This window comes from Phacochoerus africanus, chromosome 11 (genome assembly GCF_016906955.1).
Source record: "Phacochoerus africanus isolate WHEZ1 chromosome 11, ROS_Pafr_v1, whole genome shotgun sequence".
NCBI lineage: Eukaryota > Metazoa > Chordata > Mammalia > Artiodactyla > Suidae > Phacochoerus > Phacochoerus africanus.
In genome coordinates, this window is record NC_062554.1 from 84,039,631 (window position 1) to 84,053,233 (window position 13,603).

A 13,603-nucleotide genomic window follows, 5' to 3' on the forward strand; every position below is an offset into this window, starting at 1 on the left:
TGTAAGAGAACAAAAGATTACTCCTAGAGAGAAAATTTATAGGTCTTAAAGATAAGCTATACAAAAGATCAAGGAGTCAAAGGTAACACCAAGATTTGATTCTGACACTGTCTTTAAGTAGCAGTAGAAGCAAAGAACAGCTGATTTGATGTGGGAGGAGCTATAATGAAATATATTTTAGACACATTGACTCAAAGTGGTATCAAATACTCCTATGAATGTTAAGTCAAACATTGGAAAAAAATCAATCTTTAATCCATAAGAAAATCCACATTAGAGCTATACACAAAGTATCCAATAACTTAGAGACAACTTAAAATGGTGACATAAATTAAATTCTAAGAAGGAATACTACTGAGAGAAGAAAAGAGAATAGGAACTAGAATTCAGGAAGAAGTAAAGTGGAGTAAGGGAAAAAGAAGAGCAAAAATCCTGAGAAATGTCTCCGCTTATTTCAGGAATAAAAGTTTTGTTATATTAGTAACTATTGGAATAAGCACTGTATACCAAAAATATATGAAATTTTTTTGTTATTTTTTTATTTTTTAATTTAATTTAATTTATTTATTTATGTCTTTTCTAGGGCTGCACCTGAGGCACATGGAGGTTCCCAGGCTAGGGGTCTAATCGGAGCTGTAGCCACTGGCCTACACCAGAGCCACAGCAACATGGGATCCAAGCCGTGTCTGCGACCTACACCAAAACTCATGGCAACGCTGGATCCTTAACCCACTGAGCGAGGCCAGGGGTCAAACCTGCAACCTCATGGCTCCTAGTCGGATTCGCTAACCACTGAGCCACGACAAGAACTCCTATTTTTGTTATAAAAAGTTTTTTTGAAAGCATACATTTTGAAGTATAACTTACTTTTCTCCCCAAATTCCTTAAAAATTCTAAAGATATGTAATCATAATCCTGAAGAATTTACATTCTATAGGGAGATTATGGCATAAGTATATTCTAGATATAAACACAAATACGTACACACATATATTTACTAGTATTTGGCAGTAATAAATATTAATAATAAGTTATAGTTAATTGTTTATTTAAATAATCTTGTTTTAAGTTTATATGTATATATTTATATAATATATGAACATGTTCACATAATAGATAAGGAATATTTTCTGCTATCAAGGACCCCACAGAATAACAAGAGAATGGGAGTTAAGCATTAACTACAATGGAGTAGTGTAAGAATTAAACTTCACCATGATTAATCAGATGCTTCCTCTGTGCAGGAACTAATACATCACATTTATGCCCCCTGACAGAGTCTATGCTCTTAATCATTAATTGCCAATGTGGAAATAGATAGAAGCACAGTAGTAGTGTCAAGGAAAGTACACTCAACTTTAAGTAAGAGGTGAAAAAAACAACATTCCAGAGGAAGTGGTAATTGAGTTGCATCATGGAGAAAAAAGACATCACAGAGATAGCCCATGCAAATACAGAGGGGGGAAAACGTGTTTGGTCTGGTTTAGCTGGACCAGCTGACTAATGGCATGAGACTGCAGAGGTAAGTAGAGTCATATTCTCAAGTCACTGAATTTTACATATGTATTTAAGGTATTTGATTCTATCTTAGAGGCAATAGAGAATGATTTAAAATTTTCTGATGTTGGTACTTGTTTCATGTTGGGAATCCCCTGATATTATTGTTTGGGTTCTAAAATGATCATCACAATGGGATCCTGCTATATAGCACTGGGAACTATGTCTGGTCACTTGTGATGGATCATGATAATGTGAGGAAAAAGAATGTATACCTGTATGTGTGACTGGGTCACCTTACTGTGCAGCAGAAAATTGACAGAACAATGTAAATCAGCTATAATGAAAAAAATAAAAATCATTATAAAAAATTTAAAAAATACAATGATCATCATAGTTGTATAAAAATGTATAGGAGAGAAATGAGTAAACACACACATATATAAAAAGGAGAGGTACTGCAATGATCATACATTAGATATATTTGGGAAATGAAAATGGTCTAGGTTGACTGAACTGGACGGAATGGAAAGTAATGGGATATATATATATCAGGAGATTTTTTTTGAAGGCAGTTTGTAAGAAACATGAAATGCAAGAAATTTAGACTTAAGCAACAGAACATCACCAAAGAATTTTCAGCAGGAGTAACTTCTTGGAATAGATTAAATTTTAAGAGGGACAAGTAGATGTGCCCAAAGACACAGCAGTTTGGTATAGGCAAGATTGCAACTAAGTCCTGTCTTGAGTAACCAATAGCCTTTTCACTGTTTGAAGCAAAAGTCTGCTAGGTAAATAATGGCTAAAAATTAACTCTGAGCCAGCTATGTTACCTTATGTAAACCATAGAATCTCAATATTCTTAGCTTAAGAGGAATGGTGTTTGCTTACAGAGTTGGTGGATATAAAAACTCCAGTCTTTGGAATTCCAGTTGTGGTGCAGCAGAAATGAGGATGTGGGATAGTCCCTGGCCTCGCTCAGTGGGTTGGAGATCCAGCCTTGCTGTGAGCTGAGGTGTAGGTTGACATCTAGAGTTCCAATTCCACCCCCTAGCCTGGGAACAACCATATGCCATGCGTGCAGCCCTAAAAAGCAAAAATAAATAAAAATAAAAGTTATTTGCACTGTCTTAAAAAATAAATAAAAGTTCCATTTTCTAAAATTGTCTAATAAACCTCTGGTATGGTTTCCTGATGCATGTACTTCTATATGTCCCCTTAAAATAAAATCCTGTTAACTGAAATTATTTGAACGTGTATTCATTCTTTACAACTTATAAAATTTTAATTGGCCTTTAGTGACTCAAATTATTTTATGGGAATGAAATGAAAAAATTTTGCTTCACACATACTGAATGGCTGTTTTATATACTTATATATATATATTAAATCTATATTTAAAACATGGTGGCTATTTTATTATAACATTAAGATCAGAAATGGCCCTTCTATAGGGAAGCTGTAGCATGTAGTGAATGAGAGCAAGGAATCTGGATTCTGACTACTTGGTATAAAGCCAAGCTTTGACATTTACTAATTGCGTGACCTAGAGTAAGGAATTTAGTATATTTAATTGGAGAAAATGGCATTGCCTATTTCAAAGAATTGTTACAAATATTTAATGAGATAATCTTTTTAAATGCTTAAACACAATACTTTATACAACTTAATTTAATAAAATAAATTTAATTTTAAAATAAATCCAATAATTCAATATAATGCTGAAAATAATGAGTGCTGGATAAATATCTGATATACAAAATGAAAAAAGTAAATAAACAGATATGTCATCTCATCATATTTTCCTTAGGATATCTCAGTCAATGACAATTATCAGTAAATGAGACTTATTGGCTGGGTATGACCAACTGTTTATTTTCCTCAATTTCAGTCTTTTTTTTTTTCCCCATTTCATGGACATACCTGTGGCATATGGAAGTGCCTGTGCTAGGGATTGAATCAGAGCTGTAGCTACCGGCCTATGCCACAGCAATGCCAGATCCAAGCTGCATCTGTAACCAACATCACGGCACATAGCAATGCTGGATCCTTAACCCACTGAGCAAGGCCAAGGATCAAACCAGTGTCCTCATGGATACTAGTCGGGTTCACTGCCACTGAGCCACAATGGAAACTCCCTGCTTCAGTCATTTTTTATATCTTCCAAGCTCAGCTAGTAACCTTTCTTCCAAAATACTATATCTCATTATTCTAGTCTTTAACTCATTTTTGGTTTTTGTTTTTACATGCAAGGCTAGGAATGCAGTAAGCACTCAGTGAATGTCTGTGGGATATAATAATTGAAATATTTAAAAAGATGTGTTGAATTTAGCAAATTTAAGAATGTTGTACAATGATTATTTTCCAAATCACAAAAAAAAATATTGTGAAAAATCTGACAGTGTACTTCATGACCACAATCCAAAACTCTATTTTTTTTTTTGTCTTTTGTCTTTTTAGGGCCAAACACACAGTATATGGAGGGCTAGGGGTCTAATCACAGCTGTAGCTGCCGGCCCACGCCAGAACCACAGCAATGCCAGATCCAAGCCACGTCTGCGACCTAACCACAGCTCATGGCAACGCTGGATCCTTAACCCACTGAGCAAGGACAGGGATCGAACCCAAAACCTCATGGTTCCTACTCGGATTCGTTTCCACTGCACCATGACGGGAAATCCCCAATCTCTCATATTTAAGAATGAATTATTTTCCCTAAAGTAAATTGTGCACTTATTAATTACTCAAGTCTAAAATCCAACTGCATTTGTTTTTATTAGTAATTCATACTAAACAAAATATGTATTGCATTCAAATTATGTCATAAAACATACACCATTAATCATAAAGATGGCTAGGCATGATTAGTAAGTGACATACAATGAAATAGGTATTTAGAGTACAGAAACAGAAACAACAACAATAGTACTGAAAACATTTTTTAGTACTTTTTATGTGCCAACTATTCTAATCAACAGATTTTAACACGAACTACATTTTATAAGCCTCACAACAATGCTATGTGCTATTACTAGCCTTATTTTACATATGAGGAAACTGAGGTATAGGTAAGTAAAGTAGACTGTCAAAATCTGTAATGATGATAATAAATGAAATTAGGATTTGAATTTAAGCAATTTAATCTGAGGCCCCCCCAAAAAAACATAGTTTACATTACGCAAATAGTATTTCTTACTTTTAACTTATCACATTTCAAAAAAAGCACATGAAGTAAATGTGTTTATAATATTCATATTTAAATGTAAATAATTATAGTATGAGAAATATTCAAGAATATCTTCTTAGTTGTCACTTTTCCTTGTGCAAAACAAATATGAATTTGTTAATGAAAAATATTTGTTGACTAGCTTAATTATTCCAATACATTTCATACCTCGACAAAGGACAAAATAATAGCTACAGAAACTTGAGATAAATTAAACGTGTTTCTTTGCAACTAACTATGTGGGTTCAAATCCTACCCGTAACTTCCACATGCTGAGGGCGTGGCCAAAATAAAAGAACTTTTATGTCCTAATTCACTGCTCACACTGCTACTACTTCATTATTTTTGCTGCTATAGACTAACATTTTCCTATCTTTTCTATATGTCCTAGCTTCATCAAACTTCTGGCTTCTACTGTCTCATTAAGCTATATTACATCATAATACCACTACATATTTCTCATGCTTTCTAACACTGCACATTACATTTTGCAGTTCCTATACTCTAATTTCTACCTTACTACATATGTCTATCATAAATATATCCACAGAGAAAAGATCTTATTGGCACGATTGCATGAGTTTATACTGTTGCTGATGAGAATTTGTTTTTTCTTCATAGGTTGTCAACTAGATCACGGATGGCAATGTTTATTCTCAGTAGATATAGTCACCACAGTAGGATTCTACTAGAATGGGGTACACTAACACATGTGCTGATAGTAAGAAGAGAGGCAAGAAGCTGGGAGTGGAAGTGCTCTAGGAGAAAATGCTGGTCACATTAGATTAGGAGTCAGAGATCAAATTTTGAGAATGCAAGAGTAATTATAAACTGAAAGGGGAAATCTAAGGAACAAAGGCACCACAGGGGGAGAAACTAAATATCTGCACACAAATCTTCCTTAAACCAGACTCTTGAATTAACGATCTTGGCTGACTCTTAAATTACTCTACACAGGACAAGACACTAAAGAAATTGCTGAAAAGTTAGCTGGGTAAAAGCTAGCAAATTGCTGAAAGAATTTTCAACTGCTGCCTAGTACAGACAAGAGAAAATTTAGAATTCATATCCTATCAAGTTAAAGGGGTTTTATAAACACCTAATGCACTTCCCTAAAAAAAAAAAAAAAAAAAAAAAAAAAGATAGACCTCGCCCTAAGATTAAAGACTACCAAGGATAAGGAATATGTCCCAGGACTAAAAGCAATACTAAAAGATAAATGTCCATCAAAGTGTAAACCAAAGCCTCCAGAAAAACAAGATGGTTAACTGATTACTTTGCTCTTTCCTTGAATAAAATAAATAAATGGTCAGAGGAAGATAACAGTCTAAAGTCCCCACAACAAATGTGCCATAAAGATTGGCTAATCATGATTAACTAAAAATACAAATAATCTTTTAAAAATGTGATCCGTATTTTTAAAAATGCAGCCAAATGAAGTGCACTGACTCGGATATTGCAATTAGCAAACCAGAATTTAAACATAATTATTATAATTAAGACTTAAAGGAAAAGATATTCAAAATGAGTAATACATACAGCACAAAGCAAAAAAAAAAAAATTCTAAAATGTAAAGCATATTTGATGTGAGGAAACCCAGTGAATGGGCTTAAAATCAGAATGATGAGAAAAGCGAAAGGGTAAATGAACCTAAAGACAAATTAATAGAAATTATCCAAGATAAATAAGAAAAAAAGGTGAAATTTTAAAAATTACAGAGCATTACTGATCTGTGACTCAATATCAAGTAGTCTAATAAACATATTATCTCCAAGAGAGGAGATAGAGGAGTTCACGTCGTGGCGCAGTGGTTAACGAATCTGACTAGGAACCATGAGGTTGCGGGTTCGGTGCCTGCCCTTGCTCAGTGGGTTAATGATCCGGCGTTGCCGTGAGCTGTGGTGTAGGTTGCAGACGCGGCTCGAATCCCGTGTTGCTGTGGCTCTGGCGTAGGCTGGTGGCTACAGCTCCGATTCAACCCCTAGCCTGGGAACCTCCATATGCCGTGGGAGCGGCCCAAGAAATAGCAACAACAACAAAGAGACAAAAAGACAAAAAAAAAAAAAAGAGAGGAGATAGAGAGAGATATAGATGTAATATTTAAGGAAATAATAGCCAGATTTTTTTTCCAAAAATTTGGTTTAAAATATACTATTTATGAACTCTAACAAATAATCAAGAAAAATACACATAGAAAAGAAAGAAATAAAACTTTTATTCAAAGACCACAGAATTTTGCATGGGAAAAGCTCTTGAAAAAAAAATTTTTTTTTGTCTTTTTTTGCTATTTCTTTGGGCCGTTCCCGAGGCATATGCAGGTTCCCAGGCTAGGGATCGAATCGGAGCTGTAGCCACTGGCCTATGCCAGAGTCGCAGCAACGTGGGATCCAAGATGCATCTGCAAACTACACCACAGCTCACAGCAATGCCGGATCGTTAACCCACTGAGCAAGGGCAGGGACCGAACCCACAACCTCATGGTTCCTAGTCGGATTCATTAACCACTGCGCCACGACGGGAACTCCTAGCCCTTTAAAATTTTAAAACAAATTATTTTACAATTTGTACAAACAATTCTTCCTATAAAGCCATAGTAATCAATAAAGTGAAGGATTTATTTAAGAGGAAACAAATAAATAAATGAAAGAGAAGTGTAAAATTAGATCCAACCATATACAATTGATATCTTTTCAAAGGACCCAGATAATCCAATAGATAAAGTCTCCACAATAAATGGTAATAGAGGAAGTGGATTTGTGCACAGAAATAATGAATTTTGCCCCTATCAAGTACCATTCATAAAAGTTTATTCCAGTATTAGAGACTGAAAGGTAAAATTAAAACTCAAATTTCCAAAAGAAATTCTAGGATAAATCAGGAAGCTTGTGATAGTCAAATATTTCTTACAGAAAATGCAAATAAAATAACCATAAAATTTAAAAACAATAAGTTAATCTTCAAAATCCAATATTTCTTTTCATGAAAAGTCATCAGAAAGAAAATGAAAAGGCAAGCTTCAAGCTTAGGGAATATATTTAAAACACATAGGTCTGACATTGATTTATATCTGTAATCTATAAAGGATTCCAACAAACGAGGCAAACAACTTAATAAAAAATAAGAGTTTGAATATATAGTTAATTAAGGCAAATGTATTAATGTCCAATAAATATAGGTAATACTACTCAACATAATTAGTTATTAGAGAAATATTACCACAAAGAGATAGCTCTTAACACCCATTAGTATCACATCCAAAAGAATAAAATACCTAGGAGTAAACCTACCTAAAGAGACAAAAGACCTCTACTCTGAAAACTACAGGCCACTGATGAAAGAAATCAAAGATGATACAAATAGATGGAAAGATATACCATGCTCGTGGACTGGAAGAGTTATTATTATCAAAATGACTATACTACCAGAGGCAATCTACAGATTCAATGCAATCCCTATCAAATTACCAAGGACATTTTTCACAGAACTGGAACAAAATATTTTAAAGTTTGTTTGGAAGTACAAAAGACCCAGAATAGCCAAAGACATCCTGAAAAAGAAAAATGGAGCTGGAGGAATCAGGCTCCCGGACTTCAGACTATACTACAAAGCAACAATCATCAAAACTGCATGGTACTGGCACAAAGACAGAAATATAGATCAGTGGAACAGGATAGAAAGCCCAGAATTAAACCCATGCACTTACAGCCAACTAATCTATGACAAAGGAAGCAAGGATATACAATGGAGAAAGGACAGCTTGTTCAATAAGTGGTTCTGGGAAAACTAGACAGCCACATGGAAAAGAATGAAATGAGAACACTCCCTAACACCATACACAAAAATAAACTCCAAATGGATTAAAGACCTAGATATAAGACCAGACACTATCAAACTCCTAGAGGAAAACATAGGCCAAACACTCTCTGACATAAACAACAGTAACATCTTCTCAGATCCACCTCCTAGAGTATTGACAATAACAAGGAAAATAAACAAATGGGACCTACTCAAACTTCAAAGTTTCTGTACAGCAAAGGAAACCCTAAACTACACAAAAAGACAACCCACAGAATGGGAGAAAATCTTTGCAAGTGAATCGACTGACAAGGGATTAATCTCCAAAATTTATAAACACCTTCTGTAGCTCCATACCAAAACAAACAAACAACCCCATCCAAAAATGGGCAGAACATCTAAACAGACAATTCTCCAAAGAAGACATACAGATGGCCAAGAAACACATGAAAAGATGTTCAGCATCACTCATTATTAGAGAAATGCAAATCAAAACAACGAAGAGGTACCACCTTACACCAGCCAGAATGGCCATCATCCAAAGTCTACAAACAATAAGTGCTGGAGAGGGTGTGGAGAAAAAGGAACCCTAGTACACTGTTGGTGGGATTGTAAATTGGCGCAACCACTGTGGAAAGCAGTATGGAGATTCCTCAGAAAACTAAATATAGAACTACCATTTGACCCAGCAATCCCACTCCTGGGCATCTATCCAGAGAAAACCACAACTCGCAGAGACACATGTACTCCAATGTTCATTGCAGCTCTCTATAAAATAGCCAAGACATGGAAGCAACCTAAATGTCCATCGACAGAGGAGTGGATCCAGAAGAGGTGGTACATATACACAATGGAGTATTACTCAGCCATTAAAAAGAATGAAACACTGGCATTTTTAGCAACATGGATGGACCTAGAAATTATCATGCTAAGTGAAGTCAGCCATACAATGAGACACCAACATCAAATGCTTTCACTGACATGTGGAATTTGAAAAAAGGACAGATGGAACTTCTTTGCAGAACAGATGCTGACTCACAGATAATGAAAAACTTATGGTCTCTGGAGGAGACAGTTTGGGGTGTGGGGGGATGTGCTTGGGCTGTGGGATGGAAATCCTGTGAAATCAGATTGTTATGATCATTATGCAACTGCAGATGTAATAAATTCATTTGAGTAATAAAAAAAATGAAGAAAAAAAAAACACCCATTAGAATGGGTAAATGAATGTTAACATTTCATTCTAATCCATCTCCTAGCCACCCCAAATATCTCTCCCCTGGGAAAAGAATTGTTTACCAGTGTGTACTTTTAGGGACATTTAAGGTATATGTGAACATATGAAACATAAAATTGCTTTCTTTTTTTAAGTATAAATATTAGCATATGCTATGTCCAGTTATATAACTTGATTTATTTGGAAATCTAGCTGTATTAGTACATAAAGAGATTGCTCATTATGTTCTGTAACTGAAAATAATGTTCTAAGTAGAAGCCTCATTGTAGCACTATAAAAATCATCAAATCATAGTCCAAGTCATTGATACCAAATAATTATTCCTTTTTATATTTCTTTGTCCAGTCATCTGGTATGCACACAAAAATATGATTTTAAATTTAAGTAAAATCAAAGGCAACAGATAAAGTTACTGTTATGACTGTATTATTTACACCAGCTAACCCTCAAATATCATAGAGTAATAGCTTAAAATTATTTATAATATTACATGGTCACTAAGTTTAAAACAAGTATTAAATAATTTTTTTCTAATTACATATAGTAACTCAAAAATATAACTGACTATGTATTGCAGACACTATAGATGAATGAAAAATAAACAAAAACGTAGTCATAAAAATTGTCATAAAAATTTAATTAATTATATTAAAAGTACATTTTTAAGAATGTTTTGTAACTTTCAAAAACCAAAAGAGATAAATGCTATTTATTCACTGAATTAACTCAAAACTAAACAAAATATTTCATTATAAACTCTTTAGTTTATTATACAATCTATTTTATCTCTCCTATATAATCTTTCAAAAGCATGTTGTTTTTTTTTTGTATTTTATCCTATACTCATCTGATTAAAGGGAATAAACTTTTCTTCATTTTAGAAAATCAGTATCTCCCTAAGACCAGTCCTGCAAGAGTGAGAACTGATTTTATGGATGTCAGAAGTGAAATAACTGAGAAATCAAACCTCTATCCAAGCATGGCCAACATCACCATGTCTATGGCTCATATTGTCTTTCTGTATATGGAGACCCAAATATGATGTCTGAAATTAAACAGTGCCGAAGTGACCTAAGGGGCCCACATATTTGAAAGTCGCAAAGTGGGTATTTTTCTAGGCTGAAGGCCACGGTTTTCAGTTTTTATTTTCATTTCTTAATCTAGCATGTATTAATTTTTTTAATGTTGGAAAAAGCATTATAGTCTTTTTTTCTTTTTTTGTGTGTCTTTTTGCCTTTTCTAGGGACGCTTTTGCTGCTTATTGAGATTCCCAGGCTAGGGGTTTAATTGGAGCCATAGCTACCGGCCTACACCAGAGCCACAGCAACGCGGGATCCGAGTCGTGTCCCCAACCTACACCACAGCTCACGGCAATGCCGGATCGTTAACCCACTGAGCAAGGCCAGGGATGGAACCCGCAACCTCATGGTTCCTAGTCGGATTCGTTAACCACTGCGCCACGACGGAACTCCAATCTTTTTTTCTTTTAAAAAGATTAAGTAGGAGTTCCCTTGTGGCTCAGCAGTATGGAATCAGGCTATTACCCATGAAGAGGCAGGTTTGTCCCTGGCTTCACTCATTGGTTTAAGGTTCAAGTGTTGCTGTGAGCTGTAGTGTAAGTTGCAGATGCAGCTCAGATCCGTCGATGCTATGGCTGTGGTGTAGGCTGGCAGTTGCAGCTGCCATTCGACCCCAAGCCCGGGAACTTCCATACACCATGTATGCAGCCCTTAAAAAAAAAAAAACAGATTGTCTTCTCCTCACTCCTGTTCTCTGTATCAATTACGCCTCTCTCCAGAAGCAGCTGCTACTACAAATCTCTTGGCTGTACTTCCTGAATGGTTCTGCTATTAGTAAACAAATGGTAGTATGCTACCTATAATAATGAATGTATTTAAGTATGGCTGCAAAAATTCTTAGACACGTACTCACAGCTGATGATATAATTTAAAATTCCAAGAATAAAACCTTAATTTCAGAAGGTATGTTCTGTGCAGCTCAATGCCAGTAACTATACACAGTACTTGCAAAAGTATAAAGTACAAGACAAGCAAGAGGCTTAATGAATTGCTTTTAAGTTTAAAATGAATCCACATGGAGGTTGTGAGCTTAAAAGAAATGTCTGACCACTGGCTTTCTTCCATTCGCCATTTCCCTAGACAGAACTCAAGCCCTGGCTCATGGACTTCTTGAAGGGCCACAGGAAAAGGAGGAAGTTACTTTGGCACCATTGTTCTATATCCAGACTAATACTGGACCCAACACATGTCATGACCTGGAGCAGAGTTGCTATAAAAATGTAATTCTCCTTTAACCTCTCCATGTAAATCATCAGAAAGCTTCCCTCCACTGATTTAAACAAATTTGGTCTTTGACCTCTAGAGTCAGAAATGGCCTCAACAACTCTTTCAGAAGTTGTAGTATTGACTGTTTGATGTATGTCAACTACCATAAAATGCAATACTATTTCATGACGGATCTTCAAATAATGCCACGTATGTCCAAAGTCATGGTAACAGTCTCTATTCCAAGTAAATCAGTAGCATGAAATACTGCAGATTAACGGAATAATGCACTTTGCTGTATCAAGCTCTGGCATCTATTGCAGCTGTGATTTGTGGTATTGTTCAACCAGTTGCAACACCTGTCAGCATGTTTCCTCTAGAACTTCAAAAGACTTCCAATAAATACCAAATGCTTGAAAGGGTTCTCATGTGTATAAGTAAGAATTTTTCTGGGTCTGTGATTTTTGGTATTTAACAACCAGATCAGTGCGATAGTTCATAAAACAATCAGTTGCTTAATGATCTAGCTGCAAACATTCAAGTCTGACAATTTGAGATAACACAGAAGACCCAAGAAATTATATTTTTCCACTTTTCTGTGGGGGAAAGAAAAACTTAACAAAATGTTGAGCATTTTTTAAGTAAAACCTAAACTTTAAAATTAGAGCAAGTTTTCCAATCAAAAAATATTTTGATAACTTCTTTAAGCATTAAACGATTTTCAAGGAGTTTTTAAGGAGTTTCCACAGAGTGATCCATATACATATATATATATACACATATATATATATGCATTTAGAAAATAAGTATTATGTATTTTATGTATATTTAAATATTGTTCATTGTGTAATAATTATATTATAAATATAAATAATTATAAACAATAATATTAAATGCATACATTAATATATATTTACAAATACATAACATATATATATATACACTTACGTCTCTAAATTGAAATGAATTTCGACATATTTCAGTGAACAATATTTAATAAACTGTAATATAGAAAGATACTGTATTAAATATAGTATTAAAATGTTTTGGTACTTAATAGCTCAAAAATTGTTTTATTTAATTGAGACCAACTGGCCTCATTGCTTCTTATAAACTTTGCAATATATATTCAGTAAAAAGGAATAAAAATGAACAGATGTTTCTCCTTAAAAAAGGCAGACAAAGATTTTTCTTACACAATAAATCAGCTGCTAGTGGATTTCCAGGACATTGCTTTAGGCTATTTAGGTATAAAACTTAAGAAAAAATAATTACCTTTGTGTGGATCCAAAACTGGTAGAGGAGATTGAACTGAAGATGAACAGCATATACCGAGGGTGGTATGAAGAGGGCTAAGGGAGAGTAGAATATCTGAAAGATTAAAACATTTTAAATTTGCACATATCACTTCTCAACGTAATATATACTATTACTAATGGTTCAACATTCTGAGTATACACCTCAGTAAATATGCCTTATTCTTTAGCAAATATATCTTATTCTATATATTTTATTTCCAACTTTGACTTTGTGCCAGTCATTTGCCACATGATAATGAAGTT

The 13,603-nt window shown here is 34.5% G+C and overlaps 1 protein-coding gene across 1 annotated transcript in view; it reads right to left on the reverse strand.

Annotated features, from left to right (window-relative positions):
- Positions 1 to 13,603, reverse strand: part of AGMO (alkylglycerol monooxygenase) — a 196,456-nt gene that overhangs the window by 55,377 nt on the left and 127,476 nt on the right. The window contains exon 5 of the mRNA XM_047754393.1: positions 13,317 to 13,412. Within this exon, the coding sequence (XP_047610349.1) occupies positions 13,317 to 13,412 (96 nt within the window). The remainder of the gene's footprint in view (positions 1 to 13,316; positions 13,413 to 13,603) is intronic.